General features: G+C 38.0%; 1 protein-coding gene and 1 long non-coding RNA gene across 9 annotated transcripts in view; one reads left to right on the top strand and one right to left on the bottom strand.

Annotated features, from left to right (window-relative positions):
* Nucleotides 1-23,473, top strand: part of LOC133657233 (uncharacterized) — a 972,718-nt gene that overhangs the window by 638,993 nt on the left and 310,252 nt on the right. The window lies entirely within an intron of this gene.
* The window catches only part of dst (dystonin), a 235,001-nt gene that overhangs the window by 119,238 nt on the left and 92,290 nt on the right, over nt 1-23,473 (bottom strand). For all 8 annotated transcript variants that reach the window (XM_062058283.1, XM_062058282.1, XM_062058281.1 and 5 more), the window contains 14 exons: nt 13,311-13,477; nt 11,650-11,762; nt 11,459-11,565; nt 11,261-11,380; nt 8,700-8,795; nt 8,495-8,622; nt 5,626-5,719; nt 2,712-2,866; nt 2,295-2,628; nt 2,093-2,221; nt 983-1,060; nt 471-632; nt 289-393; nt 72-167 (listed from right to left, as the gene is read on the bottom strand). In XM_062058283.1, coding sequence (XP_061914267.1) covers nt 72-167; nt 289-393; nt 471-632; nt 983-1,060; nt 2,093-2,221; nt 2,295-2,628; nt 2,712-2,866; nt 5,626-5,719; nt 8,495-8,622; nt 8,700-8,795; nt 11,261-11,380; nt 11,459-11,565; nt 11,650-11,762; nt 13,311-13,477 — 1,884 coding nt within the window. The remainder of the gene's footprint in view (nt 1-71; nt 168-288; nt 394-470; nt 633-982; nt 1,061-2,092; nt 2,222-2,294; nt 2,629-2,711; nt 2,867-5,625; nt 5,720-8,494; nt 8,623-8,699; nt 8,796-11,260; nt 11,381-11,458; nt 11,566-11,649; nt 11,763-13,310; nt 13,478-23,473) is intronic.

The following is a 23,473-nucleotide window of genomic DNA, read 5'->3' on the forward strand; positions in this document are numbered from 1 at the left end:
CTGCACAATGGGAATAAGAAAAGAGCCATGAGGCGGTGTGCTCAGAGAGGAGACTTTAAAGCCTGACGCACCTCAAAGTAAACAGCGTTCTCTTTAAGGTGCTGCTCCACACACGAGCACAGCTGCAGGATCCAGCTCCATTGTGTTTGCATGGCAGCTCTGTACGCCTGCAGGCAACCCAAAGGACAAATGAGTCAAACAATAACCATGTGTGGAAAGCCTCCTAATGTGAAGGGTGGAGACCAGACTGCTATTAAAACTCATATTGGACTAAATATGTTGACATACTTCAATAGTCAGCCTGGCTGGGTGGTTCCTTAAAAGAAGACGCTCTGCCAAGGCCTGCACAGACTTGATCACTTCGTCCTTTTCATCCAGCTCCTTCATCAGATCCTGTTTGGACACATCCAAGTATTTACACCATTTCCATAAAATGTATTGGAATGGGAATAATTTTAAACGAGTCTCACAGCGTGGTAATCTCTTTTCTTGGACACGTTGCTGTTGCGATCGCTCCAGTCAAATGCGACCTCCTCTTCCTCCTTCTCATTGAGCCAGATGAGCTCACGGGTTGCCCGCGACACAAAGTCCTGCAGGCTCTCCAAGGAGCTTTGACGATCTCTTGAACAGCTCTGAGAAGGACACAAATATGTACAAATTATGATGATGAAAACATATGATTTGGAGTCAATTATTATTTCCATTTTATCTTATTTTGTTTTATGTTATGAAATATGTATGTTATAAATACATATAGCTAGTCTTCTGAGTTGAACAACAAATGTAACTGTATGAATAGGGGACAGATATAAGTTTGACTTCTTTCTGCTCCTTTTTGTTACTGTTTATTTTAAATGTTATGTTCATTGTTTTTTGCTTTGCCTTAAATGAATGAAATACAACAAACAAACAAGGACACATGTTCAAATTCAAATGATCAAGTGCAATATGAGATGGAGACTGTTCTCAAGACGTCACTTACCAGTAGTTTGTCATACTGCTTCTCTAAACTGCTCAGTTTTTCGGAATAGGCAAGTTTCAAGGGTGGATTCATCTGAATCTGCAGGAAATAAGGAGGATTAGATTGAAGTTGACATATTTAGTGGAATCTCGGAAGTCAAACAAAATCAACATTTTCTGTAGGAAAAAAAGCCTCAAAAGTAGCATTTTGCGGGGGTGTTTTTGTTATTTTGTGATGCCGCCACAGAAGGTCATTCATGGTAAGGAAAAGTGTATTCATAACCATGGGACTAGATACAAATGATCTTAATACACCACAGAAATGGTTATGACTATATGATTAATATAATTATGTTGATTTAAAAAAAAAAAAAAAAAGGCTAAACACACACCTTTTTAATCAGGCTTTTCACTGATCATTTTAAACGCTTCTATTATTTCTTAATTTTTATTGAGTTATTTTTTACCTTATTTATTGCTATAATTACTTTATCTATCCATCCATCCATTTTCTACCGCTTATTCCCTTCGGGGTCGCGGGGGGCGCTGGAGCCTATCTCAGCTACAATCGGGCGGAAGGCGGGGTACACCCTGGACAAGTCGCATGGCCATATTATTTATATTTTATTTTTTACATATATTTTATCAAATGTTTTAAACTGTTTTTAGATGGCGTTAAATTTAGGTATTCTCCAGTGTGGATGCCTCAAAGGTGGCATTTTCCCTCAATCCTCAGTGCCATACCATGTTTTGTTTTGTTATTGTCAATAGTGTTGTGTGTGTGTGCTTGAGCGTTTGTATGCGTTTTCTTCTCTTCTTTCGCTTTTTAGTTTTTGTGAACATCACTTTGTGTTTGCCACTTGCCCGGAGTGTCAAAATCGGCATGTAAAATAGCTAACGCTAATCTTTAGCATGTCCATGGTATTAGCATTGAACTAGTGTGAATCGGTACGCGATAGTATCAACAGGCTACGGTCGGTACCAAATTTACCAAACCTATTTTAATTCAGTTTGTTTTTTTTTTAAATCAGAACAACTTGGAAGTCAACCAGCATCACGGATGGAAGTGCTTTCAACTTTAGAGGTTCCACAGTAGCTACTTCCTCATTCAAAACAGAGAGAATTAACTTACCTCGCTGAGTCTGGCCTCTTTAAGACTCGTCTGAAATTCGTCAATGGCTCTGTGTACGGTTTTGTGGCTATCTAAATGTGCGTCCACGCTTGGCAGGTCAGATCCCCACTCCGAGCGATCCAATTGTAACTGAAAACAAAACAACGCAAATTCACTTACTAGAAACTGCATGGCCAACTCTTGCAAGGCTTTGAGGGCTTACCTGCATCTCTTCCACCCAGTTCAACAGGTCCTGAACATATTTCATGTTCACTTCTTCTTCAGTCAAGCTGGAATCAGCCAGTGAGGACTTCATTGAGGGTTTGGGGATCTGCATGTGTGTCCCATGTCTGCTACTAATGTAAGTCTGCTCTGAAGCACCCGGGGTAAGGCTCGAGGTGAATGTGGAACTGTTCTGGGAAAAGTCAGAATTCAGGCTCTGAGTGATGCCTGAGATCATCTTTTTGGTCTGCTCTGTTGTTAACATGCGCCCTTTGCTGTACACGGAAGCATACTGCGTTCTCAGGGATAGGAGATCATCCCGTAGGTTTGATACCCTGTAATGTAACAATGTGAGATGTCACTATTTGCACAGCATTTTTTGAGTATTTTGAAAAAATCTACAACCGTACAATTTTACCTTTGAACTAGTTGATTTGTGAAAGGAAATTTGCCATCGAGAAGGACCTGGATGTCCACCACTTGTTGTCTGAGGATATTCTCACACTCCAACAGGTAGCCAGCAATCTCGGCTTCATGTTGGAACTGAATGCCGGACTCAAGACGTTTAACATCCTAAAGAGAGAGAGAGAAAAAAGTATGTTTTAAAAATGTGACATTGGGCCCAGCAATTTGAAGAAAAAAAAATAAGGAAATGCATTATTTTCAAACAAGCTAAAGTAATTTCAATTATATCAACAGGAAAATGAATTGAGGAAAATGTGCTTGAGGTGAGCAGAACATGCAAAACATGGCGTAAGGAAGCACCGACTGTATTGTGTTCTGAGGGTAGGCTGCACTTCTACAATGTACACAGTTTTATTCAACGCCCTGCCATCCAAGAAGGTTGTGATCATTTATTTCATTTGAGGGTTTTTTTTTTAGGTACCATAGAGCTGAACATAAGTATAGAAGTCATTTTAAGGGGACCTATGCATGCATGGTAAACATTTATAAATGGTTGATTTATATAGGCTAGTAAGGTAAAGTTTTGTAACTGACAAGTTTCGGCTACCTTACTAACCTATATAAATCAACCATTTATAAATACACATCAGTAGGCTAAATGAACCTCTTCTACATACAATGCCAAAGCGGTTCATGCATTTTGACGTGGGCTTGTTTTGGATGCCTCTGTTAGCAGGGTTTTTCAATCTGGCAGCGTTGTTACGTCAGAGCGAGGTGGATGTTCTGTTTTGGACATGAAGTAAACCTCTCAGCCAGTTTCAGGCTATATAAGGACACATATTCTTGTGATATGTATTCATTTATCCATCCCTCTAGGGCAGGGCTATTCAATGACACCAGTCGTTTCAGTTGAAAACTGTTGTATAGAGGAACTAGGGCCACTGTTAACACATTGACAGATCCTTGCATTGACATTTTAACCTTGCTAGCAAACATAGAACACTAAACTTGTGATTTACATAACTGAAGAGTTCCTCAAGGCACCGCGTTAAGTCTTCTCCTTTTTGGCAGTTACACATTTTTCATAATGTGATTTATGTAACTAAGGTGTTACTGTAGCTTGTTCACTTCAGATGCAGTAGTCATTTGTTCATCGTATTTAGCTATACTATTTGTGTTCCTCAAAGTTCCATTTTAAGTCCTCTCTTTTTCATCATTCGGGCTATTCAACTGGTGGCCCGTGAGTTCAGTTCAAAAAACTTGTGAGAGACTCACACTTTTGCATGAGGTCCTTAAAACAGCAGAGCACTCCTGCAACTCCAACAAAATGAATAGACCTAAAAAATAAATCAAACGTCTACTGTAGAGGACACTGGTTCCCTAGAATATACAAAATAATAATAATAGTGAAGGAAGATGTCCTCCCCACAGTCCTTAGCTTTCTGGCAATGTGTCCCCAAAACAATTTGGTTGAATATCCCTCCTTTAGGGATATATTGATGGATTTACTTTATTTGCTTCCAGCTCGCAATTGTTGTTAGGAAATGTCTTATTGAGAAGTGCAACAGGGTGATTTATGTTTAATTGTATTTATAATTACACAAAAGGTGTATGTCACAAGGAAATACCTGATGTTTGTTTTCTGTTTGTCATATAATAGCTCCGACACCTGCCTCTTTATATGTGTTGGACATGCCTTTCCATTTCCCTTTTTTGTCCACAATCTTACATGAGAGGTAGGGGTCCGTGTACCTCACGGGTGTCAAACGTACGGCCCGTGGGACGGATCAGGCCCGCGAACAGGTTTATCCGGCCCACGATATGAGTTTGTGTAAAGATTAGCTTTTTTTTGATGAAAGAAATTGCTGTTTTTAAATGTGTCCACTGGATGTCGCAATAGCAATTCTGTTAGGCAAGTAAATGGTTTATACCGAGGCCAAGCAAGAGGTACACAGTAAAGCGTGGCTGCGGTTCTTCCCCCTTGATTAAAATTAAACGTAGAATCTTCCGTTTTACGTCTTCTGCTTCGAACGTGTCGTTATTTGGCACCCAATTGCCCCAAAATGTTTCTGTTGAAAAAGAGAAAAGTGAACACAGAGTGTAACTCAAACCTCTTAAATAGTTTCTACCTCCGTTTGTAGAGTTTGTTGAACTAGCACAGGATTAATACATGGATATGAAAAATGAGGTATTTAAAACCTAGAATAGTTTTTATCTCTTTATTATTTAATCTTTTCAATCCCAGACAGGCTGTGACTTAGTTTTGATGGCTTTGTAGATACACTGAGACAAAGTGTAAGTTTATTGAGTTCTTCAGTGTGTTTTTGAAACTAAATCAAATTCTTTCCTCGGAATTTTCAACTAACTTGAAGTGTTTTGTCAAGAGGATTATTTGTGATTTGTACATATCCAGAATGTGCTTGTTGTATTTTTTGCCAAAGTAAAACAAACACAAACAATATGAAATTGTCTTAATGTTTAAGTTATCATGCCATGATTTTACAAGTCCGGCCCACTTGGGAATAGCTTTTCCTCCATGTGGCCCCTGAGCTAAAGTGAGTTTGACACCCATGGTGTAACTGCAGAAAAGTGTTTTGATTGTTTAATTTAGAATTGTATTTTTTCATCCTTCCTTGTTTTGTGTCACTGGATTTTGTCCGCGGACATTTGGCCCCAGTATTAACTATTTTGTAGTTCATGTTGAATTCATCAGGTGAGCCATTTTAGTTTCACTGTTTCCTTCTTTTTGTACACAATACAACACCTCTGATTTTTATGTGCAGCTGTGCAGCAACCCTAGTTTTAAAACTCAGATAGGAAATTACCACCAATAGGTTACACAAGTAATGCACTGTTATTATTGCTTTAATTTATTTAATTTTTTCACATTATGAATTGTATTTTTACATTTTAAATACATAACTTACAGATTGCAGGGAACTTCGAGCCAACGTGAGCCTGTCTTCACCATGAACACAGTCTCGCTGGACTCTGTTTGCGAGCTGCTGCAGCATTTCAAGCCTGCAAAACAAAGCAATAAGTTGGATTTTGTTTACGCTCAGTCACAGGAAAACAAAAAGTCAAGCATGCCCTCAACACTGAGCCCGTAACCCACCTGGATCCATAGGCGATGTTGTTATTAAGAACAAAAGGGCTGCTCATTGACAAAGGTTCCGGTCTAATGTAGCCAGCATCACCGGATCCGTAGCTGGTGAAACTGCTACCAGACGAGACCCTGCTCCGGTACGCCATCTTTCTTTGTCAACTGCACTTTACAGTCCTGCAGCCGGGCTTCTAACCATGACGATCGTGTGCAATTGTAGACGCGATCAGACAGAAGGGATTACAACCCATTCTCATTTATAGCTTCAGAATCAGGTGAGGGGGGTGTGAGAGCAAACCCACCCTGAAATAATATTTCTATCCTCAGGCGAAACCAAATTAGCAGGTTGAGACAGTGTCCCTTTTATAAAAGCAGCCGAAGGCTTGTAATGGCTGTTTCTGACAGCTTGTAAAATACGCCCTCACTTTATTGCTGTTCATATTGAGTGTTTGGAAAACCACGCAGGCATGAGTGGATATGTCAACTTGTCCAAACTATTGTCAACGGATGTCCAAAAATAGATTTCCATAGAAATAAGGTCCACTCTGCAAACAAACACTGACAGAACCAACAGACTGAAATCTAAAACCTGCTGCAGCCTGCAGTCAAAAAATGTTTAAAAGAAAAACAGCTGTCTTGTACCAGATGGTCATTTATTGTGTGCCTCTTTCTATATATGTGCAAATGTATTAGTATGTCTGTGCCAAAAATGTGTTTTATGTGAGATAAAGATTATTCATGATATATTGAAATAAGACAAGTAAATTCATTATTGTATAGATGACAGCTAGGTAGTTAATTTATGAATCAGGAATTCCTACTTTTGTTTGGATATGAAAAACCATTATGTATTTTTTTCATTTATCATGTTTTTTCATGCAATTTAATTATATATATGTACATGGCTGTATTGTTATTATTTTTCTTCTTTTGATGTTTTCCTTTTATCATGATTTATTTTGTTGTTGTTATTGTTTTTTAACATGTCACGAGTACTTGGTGTCAACCACTGCTACTATCAGCAAGTATATTGCAAAACACAGCATCAATAGAACCAACCTTGTCAAGTGGTTAAGAACAAACAGCTGAGTCAGCATTTAAACAGCAGACAAGTTCATGGTAAACAACAGCACGACAAGTGCAACACGCAAAAAGTTTCACACCAACAACACCTGTGTAACCAACAACAAAAAACTATATAAGGAGGTTTCCTACAGCCACAACTGTTAATGACAATGTGTTAAAAGTTTGCAACCTTGAACCCAAAAATATAACAAGAACATCTTAGTTTATGTTACCATTAGTGCTTTAACTTTGGGGGACGGCGTGGCACGGTTGGGAGAGTGGCCGTGCCAGCAACCTGAAGGTTCCTGGTTCGATCCCCAGCTGCTACCAACCTAGTCACGTCCGTTGTGTCCTTGAGCAAGACACTTCACCCTTGCTCCTGATGGGTCGTGGTTAGGGCCTTGCATGGCAGCTCCCGCCATCAGTGTGTGAATGTGTGTGTGAATGGGTGAATGTGGAAATAGTGTCAAAGCGCTTTGACTACCTTGAAGGTAGAAAAGTGCTATACAAGTATAACCCATTTACCATTTAACAGAACGTATAAATGTAGCTGCCATAGGCTCCAGCTCCTCTGCGACCCCGAGAGGGACAAGTCGTAGAAAATGGATAGATAAATGGGTCTACTGTATATTTTTCACGATAACAAATTATATTAAATAAAGATTGCTCGCCAGCCTGAGGAATTTGTCACTCACCGCTGTCTCGTCCAAACGTACACGTTGGGAGCGTCCAAACGCCACGTTTTCAATAGGAAAATGTATTTTTAGACAATTAGAAAAAAGTCCGGAGTCTTGAGTGAAAAAAAAATAAAAATAAATAAATAAATAAATTTAAAAAAATATATATATATATATATTTTTTACTCGGGACTTCCCGCGGGCCGGATTTTGGACGCTGGCGGGCCGTATCTGGCCCGCGGGCCGTAGTTTGGGGACCACTGGAATAAAGGTTGCAAACAGCCTCTTTAACTGGCAGTTATTTTCTTTCGCAGATCACATGTAGTCTGCGTGGAATCAGCAATGCATCCTGCCCAGTCTCGATCACATGTCCACACATGCCCACTGTTTTGAGAGTCAAGTGGAGCAGCCGCTAGCCAATGAGCTAAAAGCTCTGCACTATCGTCCCATTGTCTAGCACATTTCATACATAACGCACTATTACACAGCCACACTAGCGTCTGTTTCACCTGTATTGCACACCCGCACCCAGTAACTATAGGAAACATTTACAATAAATGCCACAAATTAAATGCACCTGAGATCCAATTAGTTGCTTCAACATACAAGCGGTGGTAAATGGATGAATGCATGGACGTTTGCAGCGAATGTCAGAGCCAGTTACATACAAATAACAAATAAGAAGCAGTTGTTTTGAGCAATAAGCGATAAATATAGTACTGCTTGCCAACATTTTTTACACTGAATCACATACTGTACTTTTTGTTGATGCAAAATAGTTCATTTAGAAAAGTAAACATTGAGTAATAAAGTGTCCTGGAGCACTCGTGCGTTTTGTAACATGATTAAACAGTATCAGACACTTAATTTGTGGGCGTCTCAGACTGAAGATACTATAAAGATTATTGGATAATTATTTGGCATGACAGGAGTATTCAACCACTCGCATACCTTTCCACCTCTGGCCTCAGGCTCTTCTCTCTTTCCAGCATGGCAACAATAAGTTTGCCCCACTCCTTCTCCACGTCGTTGGGGTGATGACCCGGCAGTAACTGAATACGTCCAAACTCGATCCACACCTGTCAAACGTGCACAACTGCGATGACATTGATGTCTTTTTCAAAAACACGTGGCTTGTTCTCTGGAATTTGTGTACCTCGAGCATTTTGTAGAGATCTTGGATTTTTGTCTTCTCGTTTTCTTTCAGCGGGATCTCGCGTTCTTTGAATTGCAGGTATTGTGTGTAAAGTGCCTGTGGGAGAGCAGCAGTAATGAAGTATCAAAACAAATATGCATGTGTTTTTTTATTTTTATTAAAAAGCTACTCGTGATATAGGGTTGCAAGATGTAGATGATATACGATATAAATCAGGGGTGTCAATCTCATTTTCACTAAGTACCACATTTTAGTAATGGCTGCCCTCATGTAACAATGTATATATTTAATTTTCAATGTATAATCCCATAATGTGTTAATAAACTATGCATGCACCATGCATCAAATGCCTATTCATTGTATTTTTTTTATTTGTATTTACATACAACGTGATGGATAACTTGAAATCATTAACAGATATTTAGGTTAATTTGGGGGGGTATAAGTTAATATAATGTTTTATGTATGATCAGCTAATACAAGGGTGTCAAACTCATTTTCAGTGAGGGCCACATCGCAGGAATGGCTGCTTTCAGAGGGCCGCATTTTTTAAATGAATTTACATTATGCATTACTCATGATTAATCGAAATGCATATGCATTTGATTATTAGATTTTTGTGTGTGTAACTGGCTTTGAAATCATAAATAAAGGTGACAAGCAGATATTTAACTATTTGTTTTTATCTCACAAAAATAGTTTTGCAATACAGTATATAATAATATAATTGGCATGATCAGATAATATTACAGTTTAAAATAAGCATTTTTTTTCTGTCAAAATTGAAACAACGAATGATTTTAGTAAAAAAGAAAAATGTATTGAAACTCGTTTTTTCCAGGCTTTCGAGGGCCACATAGAATGATGTGGCGGGCCAGAAAGAACCCCGGGCCTTGAGTTTGACACCTGTGAGCTAATATTACATTTAAAAGACATAAACTTTAATGCAGTACATGCAATTTTCTGTCAAAAAAATGAATATGTTTAGAGATAAAGATAAAGTGTTTTATTAACGCACATTATTTCCAGGCTTTTGTGGGCCAAATAAAATGTGTGGCAGGCCAGATCTGGGCCCCCGGCCATGAACTTGACAGAGGTTGAGTTGAGTTGAGTTGAGTTTGAGTTTATTTCGAACATGCAAGCATACAACATGATACATCACAATTTCCAGTTTCTCTTTTCAACATGTTCGAAAAGGAGTAGGAAGAAGCAGAGCTTATTTAATCCTACCCCTTTTCTTTTACATAACAGTTTCTAAAACTTTTGTTCACTTCCTGTTCTAAATGTATCCACAATATACTCCATAAGTAATCACAATAAAAATAAATAAATAAATAATAATTGGTGAAGTAAGTTACATTTCATATGATGAGATAAGTAAGATTATTTTGAGAGTGAAAGAATGGATGAATTAAATAAATTCAGTATTCTTCTTCTTTGTACTTTGTAAACACTTTAAGTTTGAAGAGTTTCTTGAAGTGTATCATATTAGTACATTGTTTGATTGCTTTGCTTAATCCATTCCATAATTTAATTCCACATACTGATATACTGAGGTGATATAAATTATGTAAATTCGGCTGACGATGGAGCTTTAAATACTATCGTTATATTACGATAATTCATGTTGACGACACATTATAGCTGTGTCCTGCAAATGTAAATGCGACAAAAAAACAAATTTGTCCTTAACACAATGCAGTGTCCTCACTAGCAAGCTAGCGGCTAATTTTCTAAGTCACTAATCAAGGCGGCAAACAAACAAAGTTTCGTACAAGTATCATTATCACTGGAGGCCGAGGATTATCCAAACATGCTACATTACACACCGTAAGAGAATACAATAAAAGAATAGCTAAATGCTAAGCTTGAGCTCTTGAATGTAAACAGTGGTGGGCGGATACTATACCAAGTATAGTATGAGTATATGGTCAATATTACAGTGATTATGTTGATACTTTTTTATTATCATAAATTAGAGCCAATAGTAGTTTTTGCTTTTGTTGAATTGTTTTGCACTATTTATAATCAATTTTGTACGTACTAAAAGGGAATACGTAAATAATAGACACAATAATTGATACTGTTACCCTGCCATCCTGTATGTTTGTCAGATTACTGTTGTTATTTAAAAATGTACGTATGAAATGTTGAGTATCAGCGTTAGTATGACCAATACTACTTGGTATTGGATCGATACCCAAATTTCTAGTACTGCCCAAAACTAATATAAAGTATCCAAACAACAGAAGAATAAGTGATTATTGGGTTTTAACAGAAGTGGAGATAGAAACCAGTTATAACAGAAAGTTTTTAACATTACAATTAGCAAGTAGACTAATAATAGTTTTGAGTACACAATACAACTGGAAATTTTGCAGTATGCTACCGCTAATGTTAGCAGTTAAATTAGGAACCTGTTTTAAAATGGTTCTATTATCATTTATGTGCCAAATAATATGTTGTGGTATACTGTTATCACAAGAAGCTGCAATATATGTTGCGATATAGATTTTAGGCCATATATTGCCCATCCCTATCGTGATATTGTAGTTTGATACCTTAAGTTCAGCAGGATTGTTGGGGAATGATCTATCAGACATCACAGCTACATTGTGTTTGATCCACTGGGTGAGGTATTTGATCATGTTCTGGTACTCCACCCATTTGATATCAACATCCTGTTTGGTGAAAAATCGTCATTATGAGGACAATCCAGGACAAAGTGGATACATTTGCGGACGATGCCATCAACTTACATTGGGGCTAACTCCTTCTCCACCGTCAGGTATTTTAGGGAAGGCGTCATACAGGGTTGAGACATACGTGATGACGGACTTTTCATCAGGAGTTTGAACATCTACGTCTGGTAAGAGTGGCGAAAACACGGAACTTATATAGCGTTCATGTAGAATGAAAGTAAATATTGCAGTGTGTGTAGAGATTATACCCTCAGGGTCCAGCAGTCTGGCCACCCCAAGTTGCTCAGCCACACCGAATGCATTCTCTAAATTGGAGCGGTTGGTCTGTGTGGACACCCGGCTCATGTCAACTAGGTCGGGTCTGGAAAAGACAGGAACGAAATAGAGGTTGGCAAGAGTGAAATTACATTCCTAAATGAGGATAACCAATGAAATAATCAACTATGGAATGGCAAATCATTGCTACTTTAACAAATTGACATTTCTAAATCGCTTTCTAAATGTTCTGAACTCTTGTTTCCATGCCAGTGCAGAATACTACAGCCTGTAAATGGTCAGTGTTACCCATACATTCATTAACTAAAAAAACATCTATTTCAATCTGAACACTTCACTTTGCAGGTGACATACGTGAATCATGTTACACAAAACATTAACTATGTTATTTAAAAAATAAATAAATAAACAGCTGTCGTAGAAGCTAGCTTATCTCTTGCCATAGTTAGCTTTTACGGCTAATACCGTAGCACGCCAATGTGTTAGTGCGCTAGAAAAAAAGTTCCTCATTGTTCGCTCTTACAATAACAATGTTGTTACAGCTTGGTTATTATACGGGTTACGGAACGTAAATAAAGTATTGGTGACAGTTTTTGAATATATTTTCTAAGTGATTTAGAGGTAGAATTGATTGCTCCCATTAGCTGCATTGCTAGCTATTTCGAACGAGCCGATTTTTTACATGTTAGAATGCAAAAATAAAAAAAACTTTTGTCTTCTTGTCTGTCATAATTATTGTGAACGATAAGCAAAATTCCCCCAAAAAGTGCAGTTCCCCTTTAAGATAATAATCATTGCCACCACAGCGTAAAAAACTAAGGAAAAAGAAAGACTAAACATGCGAGACACACACACCAAGCAGGACAACACAAGAAGCGAACCACTAAAGCTTCAATGTAAAGTAGTGTAGATTGGTCCAGATACTATTGATACCTAGTATATTGACAGCCTATAAACAATGCAAAAGTGATTTGATCAATTTTTTTTCTTTGTCTTTTATTACATTAACTTTTTGGTTGTTATTGTTTAGAAACTCAGGGAGTAAATCTCTAAAAACAGGAGGGTTTTGAGGTCAAACAAATACTAGCAAATTCAAAATTTAATAAGATAAGCTTTATAGAAGTGTGTAATTGTGTTTACTTTGGTTGCTATAAAACATTTTCAGTTCTTTAATCTATCGTCAAAGTATCAGGTCGTGATTTGAAATCAGATCTGAGGCCATAAAATCGGATTGGGATCAGAGGCCAAAAATGTTAATCGGGTAATCCCTATTGAACTAAAAGTAATCTAAAAATGCTGGTTAGAGTAGAAAACAGTAGTAAGTAAGAATAGTAAAAATTACACTCTGTTAATTCTGTTGCTGAACGATCAATTGATTGTTATCCACATTCGTATAGTCGGTGAATAAAAGCCAGTTTGTATGAATCTCTTAAGTTTTGTACACTTTTGAAAAAATATGTTATTATTTTTATGAAAAAATAATATATACCCCAACCCGAACCCTCAGTAACTCTCAAGTTTCTGTACTCTAAAAATGTCACTGAACAATGTTCTCCTAAATTCCAACAAAAAGCCCTAAAGGTCACATAACATTACAAAGCTCATTGGGCTGCCATTTGTAGTGACACAGTACCTGTATTTATGAATAATGGCGTTGAAGAGCCTCCCGTCTCTCCAGGATGTCGTAAAGTTGTCGCATCGTACGCCGACATAGCCGTCTGTTAGCTGCTTGGACCAGAGCAGCAATCTCTCCTTTGCCGTCATGTGGTCGGACTCGCCCGTGACGTGAATCTCCGAGATCTGTTGCAGAAGGATAAAGACATATGGGATTTGAAAATGCAACGTTAAGTCAAACTATAGCTTTGTAAATACATATATTTTCAAATTAGCAGCTGAAACACAAATTATTACGCAAAATAGACTTGTTAATATTGTTCAAACAGCAATATGTGTCCCTAGAGCAGTGGTTCTTAACCTTGTTGGAGGTACAGAACCCCACCAGTTTCATATGCACATTCACCGTGAAAAATAAAATGTTTTTGGTTTTTTTCAAATTCAAGACAAGGTTATATGTTTTTGGTAACACTTTAGTATGGGGAACATATTCTAAGTAACAAAGACTTAATTTAGAGTTATTTGGAGACTAGGGGAACATATTCCAAATAATAAAGACTTCATTTAGAGTTATTTGGTTAGGGTTAGGGCCATGGTTAGAGGGTTAGGGTTATAATAAGGCCATGCCGAATAAGGCATTAATAAGTACTTAACAATGACTAGTTAAGAGCCAATATGTTACTAATTTGCATGTTAATAAGTAACTAATTAATGGTGAATATGTTCCCCATACTAAAGTGTTACCATGTTTTTTACTGGTGCATAAAATGAACTGTGCATGAACATCACCTTGTTCAAACAACAAAACCAACACAGTGCATAAACTCACAACAAATTACACACCTGCAAACAAGTCAGCTTTGCCATATCCGTAAAACGCCGATAGGGAGAAGTTTGTATTTACACGATGAGTCGGGTGTGTTTTGACCTCCGCCAAACCCCTGAGGCCGACTCACCAAACCCCTAGGGTTCGATCAAACCCAGGTTAAGAACCACTGCCCTAGAGCGTGTTTATAAGCACCAACCGTAAGAAAAATCGAGTGTCCTAAAAGCATCCAAACACTCGCCTTTAGGTTCCGCGTTTTTTAATAATGTCATGAACTGTCGTAGGACAGCTTTTTCTTAGCTACAAATCAGTCAGCTACAGACGTGGGAGCTGTAAGTTTGATCATTTTGTTGTTCTTCAGCAATTAGGCTAACCTAGCATGATGCTACTGTTAAAATGTGACTGTAATGTTAGCATTGCAGCTCACATTGCTAAAGCCAAAAAATATTTTTTTGTTGTTTTATGTACAAACTGTAGTATATGGCATCTGTTACGTCAGACAAGTGCAAAGTCACAGGTTATTTATAAAAAGTGGATGAAGTGCATAACTGTAATGTCTGGGCCAACACTCTTGTCGGACACAAGGGTGGACAGATACAGCTCATTACCACCAACGCTAAAGGCGCCGAAAACAGAATGTTTGTTACGCTTGGGTCACATTTTACTGCCCGGTTCGTTCTCCCAAGATGCAGCAGGAACTCCGGAGGCAAAGTGAAGGTAAGACGATGATTTACTCTCATAAATCATTCAAAATACAAACAAGCGTGCCGATAGCACGGAGAGCTAAGGCGAAACTTAGCACAGGAATCAAAATATAAACAGGCATAGGCACCAGAAGCAAGATATACACAAACATAACTTGTTGCTTACAGCAAACAAGACAGCCAGACAGTATGTGGTGAAAAACAGGAATAAGTAGCTCTCTGATTAGTGCCCAGGAGCAGGTGAGCATCCCGAACACTAATCAGAGTCAGGTGAAAATAATCAACACCCATGACAACCAAGAAACACAAACCCAGGGGTGCTGAAACAGAACGAAGGGAGTCTTAAACTAAAGCAAAACATGATCCGGGCAACGGATCATCACAATGTTCTCAGTAAGGTTTACTGAACGCACTTTTAAACTCTAAATTTCAGCTTCAAGTTTAAATAAAACATTTCCAATACACTATTGTGAGACTTAAAAATCCCCCAAAAATAGTAAAATATAGGTCAATGTATGTTTTTTTCATTGGATTTTCTTTTTCTGAAAGGGAATTGAAAAACCAAAAAGAAGTGCAAAATAAAGTGTACTTTTTTTGTGTCAAAAAGTAGTGACTACAAAAAAACAGTTGGATTATATATTCAATGGAAAAAACCAGAAAAAATCACAAGTCAGCAGAAACAAATAAACAGACCAAAAAACAGTATTTTTTTCCGACACCGGAAACAGATGTTGCTACCTCAAGACATGAAAGCGGACTGGTTTGTAGGGGAAAAAAAACAGTCTGGTATTGTATCCTGCATCAGAAAGACCAGAGGATCATGTACCAATATGTGTATATTCACCACTACAGGCCAGCCCGAGGTCTTGTCTTAAAACAACAACTTTGGGTTCCGGTGTCAGAATATGAAATACAGTCACGTCTGTTTTAGGTCAGTCTTTTGTTTCTGCTGACTGGTCATTTTTATTTTTGTTATACGATATATAAAATGAAAATATGACTTTTTATGGATCCAGTTATTATTTTTGGACTCGAAAAAACAAAAAGAAGAACCCTTAGCTTTTAAATTGTATTTGTTGTACTTTAAATAAGAACTTTTCATTTAAAAATGTTATTATTTATATGCCAAAAGAAAATTCTAATAAACCAATCGTTTTGTCTGTTTCAATTCTCATTTATAAAACAAAAATATTATTGTCCAAAACATACACTGACCAATGTGGGACCTTTAAATTAGGGCTGGAACCAACAACTAATTTAATACTCGATTAATCTGTCGATTATTACTTTGATTAATCGATTAATAATCAGATAAAAGAGACAAACTACATTTCTATCCTTTCCAGTATTTTATTGAAAAAAACCAGCATACTGGCACCATACTTATTTTGATTATTGTTTCTCAGCTGTTTGTAAATGTTGCAGTTTATAAATAAAGGTTTATAAAAAATGAAAATAAAATAATAAAAAAAGTAGCCTCTGCGCATGCGCATAGCATAGATCCAACGAATCGATGACTAAATAAATCGCCAGCTATTTTCATAATCGATTTTAATCGATTTAATCGATTAGTTGTTGCAGCCCTACTTTAAATAATATCTGTCTTAATACCAATACCTATGAGTTTCCACGATTATTCATACTTCTCCGATATCGCGATAAAAAGAAAAGAAAATGAACCAATTTTCAATAAAGTAACTATTGAAAACTGTTTCAAACTGTCAATATTTAAGATCACTGTGCTTCAACATCTTTTTGCTCAGAACTCAAATTACAATAGCAGCTGCCGAGATGTAACTATACACTTAAAAAAGAGCAACAATGATCTACAGCCTTCCAGTATATCAAAACAAACAATACCATGTTAAATTGGTCATAAGTAACAATCATAGTTACGGTAACTATCTTACATTCGAAAAAGAACAGCAGTGACGTGAAGCCTTGCAGTATATGAATAAAACAATATTACTGTCAATATTCCCTCTATATGATGATATTGTGACATCATTTGTAATGAAATAGGCTGATAAATACATTTAAAATGCAAATATGTGTGTTGTTATTCGTTATTGGTATCAACATTTCAGCCTTTCCTCAATATGTTATGCCTTTTTCCTCTAATTTTGCTCGGGTGTTGTTGTTTATTTTATTACTATAATTTGCCCCCTGGGAGGTGAGGGGAGCAGTGAGCGGCAGCGGTGGCCGCGCCCGGGAATCATTTTTGGTGATTCAACCCCCAATTCCAACCCTTGATGCTGAGTGCCAAGCAGGGAGGTAATGGGTTCCATTTTTATAGTCTTTGGTATGACTCAGCCGGGGTTTTGAACTCACGACCTACCGATCTCAGGGTGGACACTTTAACCACTAGGCCACTGAAGCAGAGATCCGCCACCACAAGCCCAAGGAGAAACTGTTAAAATGTGATGTACCATATTGTAACTGTATTCATGTCCGAAATAAACCAATACCATAACCAAAACATGTTAAATTAGGTTATTGACTGTATTGAATATTCACGGGTGTGCACAAAATGACAGATATAAAAAAATCCAAAAGATTTTCTTAAGGCTTGCGTATACTTCATATCTTAAGTTAGAAATGAAAAAATACATATGATCTGTTTACCTCCTGTTGACCTGTATCGATCATACATTCCGCATGATCAATGTAACCAGAGCAAGTGTAGGTCTTGCGTCTGGTCCTCCTATGTAGCTGAGATTCCAAAACGATCCAGTTTATTGTTTCCTCACTCACATGTCCATCATTGCCCCTCAGAGTGTGTAACATGTGCTCCACTGCCCCGAAACTAACGGCCCTCCTGAGTTGGCGCCTCAGAAGCTTCTTAACAAGTAGATCATCCTTAGCTGGGACACGTCCAGAGGTGGTTTTATGAAGATTGTGATCCTCCTTTGACCTGCTGCCGATAACACTGGGATAGTCACCAGAGACTCCAGTTAAGGTGTCACCAAGAATTCCTTTGGAGGGATTTTCCGGTACTTCCCTTGAAAACTGGACAGCTGGGTTATTGCGGCGTTCGCTGCTGAGATGTTTTTCTACCTCCAGTGTAAAGTTCTCCGGGAGGTCACTCTTGCCAGATTCAAAAGCATGGAAGTCAGCGGGTTTGTGTTTCTTCCTCTGAAAGTAGTGACGACCTTTAAGCTCTTCCGTCCCGAGGCTCAGTGGAGCGTTCTTGGGGTCTACGTAGCATTCTTCCTTTGGAGCCCGCACACAGCCGCAAGTATTTCCCATAATTCCCAAAGTCCTTTAAAAGCTCTCGCGAATAATCCAAATTCCAAATAATTCTACTGACAGGAAGCCATTGAGCCGGAGTTAGTGTTTCCTTTCAGTGACCATCTCGCTTTCTTTCATGCGTGACAGAATCCATTCTGACCTTTGAAACACTTCCCGAGCTACGTAATCCAACACAAACATCATAAATGCACAGACGCAGTCCACGTGTTTGCGGCTCTCAGCTGAGCAAGGAAGAAAACTTGTGCACAGACCAGTTTGGGTGCTGGTCGGTCGACTCTCGTCTAAGCAAAAGCAAATGCGGGTGCCCGCTGGGTTTCCCTGAATTTGTGTATATGATGAGGTCATGTCAGGCTGGTGAGAGGTTTTACCTCAGCAAGTTGAGCCAGACAGAGTCACAGCCGGCTGTCGGACATGAGCAGCACCGGCAAAATCCAAGAGAGCTTTCCCTTTGTCTTTTTAATCAAGACGAATACAATGGCAGAGTCGGAGGTGGCTTTCACACCCTGTGGTTAAAGCAAACTCTTTTATCTGAACAGCTCAGAGCAGGAAGTGATTTGCCATATGAGACCATTACGTCAGAATGACACAACCGGTACCAGCCAATGCAAATAACGACCATATTCCTTTAGCATAGAATATGCATACAGCAAATATAATGCAGTCATGCATCTGGGCTCAAATTAACTGTGTGCTTAAGGTCAAAGTCACCTGACAATCAGCACAGTTCAAACAACAACGTAACTCGGTGGCCACTTTATTGGGAACACCTGCAAGATCTAATGCAGTTGTTTTTTGTTTAGTTATTATGTACTTTTACTTTAATTCGCTCACACAATTGTATGTACACTACCGATCAAAAGTTTGGGGTCACATTAAAATGTCCTTATTTTTCAATGAAGAGAACTTTAAACTAGTCTTAACTTTAAAGAAGTACACTCTATACATTGCTAATGTGGTAAATGACTATTCTAGCTGCAAATGTCTGATTTTTGGTGCAATATCTACATAGGTGTATAGAGGCCCATTTCCAGCAACTATCACTCCAGTGTTCTAATGGTACAATGTGTTTGCTCATTGGCTCAGAAGGCTAATTGATGATTAGAAAACCCTTGTGCAATCATGTTCACACATCTGAAAACAGTTTAGCTCGTTACAGAAGCTACAAAACTGACCTTCCTTTGAGCAGATTGACTTTCTGGAGCATCACATTTGTGGGGTCAATTAAACGTTCAAAATGGCCAGAAAAAGAGAACTTTCATCTGAAACTCGACAGTCTATTCTTGTTCTTAGAAATGAAGGCTATTCCACAAAATTGTTTGGGTGACCCCAAACTTTTGAACGGTAGTGTAGTAATACAAAACCCCAAACCAGTGAAGTTGGCACGTTGTGTAACTGGTAAATAAAAACAGAATACAATGATTTGCAAATCCTTTTCAACCTATATTCAATTGAATAGACTGCAAAGACAAGATACTTAACGTTCGAACTGGAAAACAATTTTATTTTTTGCAAATATGAGCTCATTTGGAACATGTTTCAAAAATGCTGGCACAAGTGGCGAAAAAGACTGAGAAAGTTGAGGAATGCTCATCAAACACTTATTTGGAACAACTCACAGGTGAACAGGCTAATTGGGAACAGGTGGGTGCCATGATTGGGTATAAAAGCAGCTTCCATTAAATGCTCAGTCATTCACAAACAAGGATGGGGCCAGGGTCACCACTTTGGGAAGAAATGTGTGAGAAAATTGTCGAACAGTTTGAGAACAACATTTCTCAAAAAGCTAAAATATTGTTTAAATATAGTGTTAATATTGTTAAATTGTCAATAGCAATCACTATGAATAAATTTAAAAATGTACAGTTAATACTTGTGATCTGTGTTTTATCAATATTGGGTGATCGGCATCGAAATCGGCAGCATCAAACCTTGATGGCAACATCCCTATAAATTAAAAATTTTATTATTAAGACTCTTTTAGATTAGTTGTGTGAATGCTCCAAAGCATTGACCCATATGGTTTTCTACACCAAAATTAATCGATTTATTAAACTTCTTCAACTTCTTCTTCTTCTTCTCCAAATTTTGGCGCGCTCCACCTTCCACATTTTTCACCCGATTCAAACCGTTCTAACTTCAAACTGTTCAGCCTATTCGGGAATCGCGGGCTTTCCCTTGACAAATTCCAAAAATTCCCAGATTTCCCAGAATTCCAGGTTTTCCGGGACATTTTTCCCATTCAAAATGAATTGGCCATTTTTCAAACTTTCACCATTTCCACATTTTTCAACCGATTCAAACCATTCTACCTTCAACACATTCCACCATCCTGGAAATTTAAACTACCTTTTTTCCAAGTTCAAAAAAATTCCAGGATTTTCCAGAATCCCTGGTTTTCCAAAGCCCTATTTCCACCTTTTTTTCTGGTGACCACTCCTTCCACATTTTTCAACGCATTTAAACTGTTCCACGGTCAAAACATTCCTCTTAATCAGGACAAGAAATGAAGTTGTTTTTTTGAACTGGAAAAATTCCTGGTTGTCCCAAAATTCCAGGAATTCTGTAATACCATTTCTCAATTCAACATGTTACTACTTCAACATTTCTCGACCGATTTGAACAATTCCAACACCTTCATTCAGACCATTCAAGTTTTTTTTTACCATTTTCCAAAAAATTCCTGCATTTCCCGAAATTCCCCAATTTTTTGGAAATTCTCATTGAAATCAATGGGACATTCTTCAAAGTTCCACAACTCCCACATTTTCCATCTGATTCAAACTGTTCCAACTTCAAAATATTCAGCCTATTTGGGAATTCTGTGCTCTACTTCAACAATTCTAAAAAATTCCAGGATTTCAGTTCAACTTCAGCATTGGACCATTCACACGCAATTTCTTCAGGAATTGCCACATCTAGTTACTCAATATTTTTCTCACACTAACTCATACTGCCATTGTGTCAGTTAAATTATGTTTAACCAAGGCAAGGGTCAGCAACCCGCGTCTGTAGAGCCGCATGCGCATGCCGCCCTAGTGGTTTCCTGGAGCTTTTTTTTTTAAGTATGATAAAAGGAAAAAGATCGGGGCAAAATATATATTTTTTAAATATGGTTTCTGTAGGAGGACAAACATGACACAAACCTTCCTAATTGTTAGAACTCCCACCGTTTATATTAAACAAGCCTCACTAATGAGAGTATTTAGCAAGTTTTTTCCTAATAATATCAGGTGTCCTTGAACTGTAGTTCGTTTACATGTATAACTTTCTCTGACGCTGCCACAGAAAGATGTGCTTCATGCCATGCCTTCTTTGTCTCATTTTGTCCACCAAACTTTTAATGCTGTGCGTGAATGCACAAAGGTCAGCTTTGTTGACGTTCTTGACTTAATCAAGTATATTTGGTCTGTGCATGACTGCAAGCTAAACGATGCTAACATGCTATTTAGGCTAGCTGTATGTAGACATTGCATCATTATGCCTCATTTGCAGGTATATTTGAGCTCATTTCATTTCCTTAACTTATGTCCTCTGTGTATTGAATTTATATATGCATGTCTCATGACACATTATCTGTATGTAAAATTGGCTGCAATTCTGATAAATAGCAAACGTTAAAAGATGCAAATATTGTAATAAAACCATTAGAAGAAGACAGCCTGTTGTTTCTTTTAACTTGGCCACACACATCTATACCTTTGGCCATTCAAAGCCAGTAATTTCAGGGAGTAATCTCACCCTCTGAGACGTCTCAGTTGTATTAATGTTTTGTAATGTTGCAAAAATATGTAGAATAAATATTACATTTCAACATCATGTATGGCCTTCATTTTTAAGACTTATATAAGGCTTTTAATTTTTTGGGACTCTAGACAGATTTTTATATTTTTTTGTATTTTGGGGCCAATATTGCTCTTTCAACATTTTGGGTTGCCAACCCATGAAGTAAGGTATCAATTTAGAAAATATATCATTTGGTGAATGCGTAAACAGGATTTGAGATTTGAGTCCCACGAGCCACAGATGGAACTCTGGAAAACCGCACGTCAGGGCAAAACAAACCAGACATAAAAAAAAGTGCATTGTCAGGTTTTCATCCGCTGCACGTATACACTCAAAGTGATAGTGTGAATAACACGCACCGCAGTTGTGTGGAATCCAATCTTATCTGCGGGCACTCAACCGTATGCAAGATAATATCACCTTTACAAAGGTTCAACTGAGAAACGTCAAAAAGTGCAGCCGGCACAACGCTCTCAGTTCATTCATATCCAAGGTCTACAACAGCAAGAGAACATCAGTACGTGTGCTTAAAACAAAATAACAGGTTTCATTAGCCCGAGCCAATAAAACAACAGCATGTAATAGTGTCAATCTTCAGTGCCTTTAGAATGTATTTTGGTGTGAAATGGGCTCAGTGCTTTCTCCGGACACGCCCTGTAAACCCTGGAAATCAAGAAGGGACAGGCCCAACTTTGCAGGATGGACTGCTGGAGGGCTTGCGTGAGACTGGGTGTAGCAGGTGTTGGCACCATCACCAAGCATGCTTAGGCCTGAGTAACAATATGTCTGTAGTTCTTCAAAGACACACAGATGCATACTGGTGCTACAGCAACATCCTAACTCAATGCCTTCCCAAGTAGGGAATTGTATGAAAAGTATCATAATAGCACAATATAGAGAATTAGTGTTGTAAGTTGGTAGGGATCCGAGGATGCAGAGACGGCAGGCAAAGTGCACGTACAAATGTTTTTGATTAAAAACACTAAAATAGTGCAAAGCAAACAAAGCTAATGGTCCATCTGGACTGATTAATGATTGCCAGCAGGTGAGTGTCCTAATTACAAACTGGGGGCAGGTGCTCAAGACAGAAGTAAAGGGGCTGGGAAACATAGGAAGACAGGAAGTAGAACGCTGGTCAGGAAATAATACAAAATACAGGTAATAATATTGTTCAAACCTGTCACGACAAGTATGTTGGAAACACAAAACAAGAGACACCTCCATCAATAGAGAAAAAAAACTGCTCTACCCCCGACAAATTTAAAAATGGCAAGAAAACAGTACTTAAAACACTATGTACAATATTTATACATGACACGTGTTGATTTTAATTTGTATTTTCTTGTATCCCAATTGTATAAAATGTACAGTACAGGCCAAAAGTTTGGACACACCTTCTCATCCAATGTGTTTTCTTTATTTTCATGACTATTTACATTGTAGATTGTCACTGAAGGCATCAAAACTATGAATGAACACATGTAGAGTTATGTAATTAACAAAAAAAAGGTGAAATAACTGAAAAAATGGTTCATATTCTAGTTTCTTCAAAATAACCACCCTTTGCTCTGATTAGTGCTTTGCACACTCTTGGCATTCTCTCGATGAGCTTCAAGA

The sequence above is a fragment of the Entelurus aequoreus genome, linkage group LG09, assembly GCF_033978785.1.
Source record: "Entelurus aequoreus isolate RoL-2023_Sb linkage group LG09, RoL_Eaeq_v1.1, whole genome shotgun sequence".
In the NCBI taxonomy this organism is placed as follows: Eukaryota; Metazoa; Chordata; class Actinopteri; order Syngnathiformes; family Syngnathidae; genus Entelurus; species Entelurus aequoreus.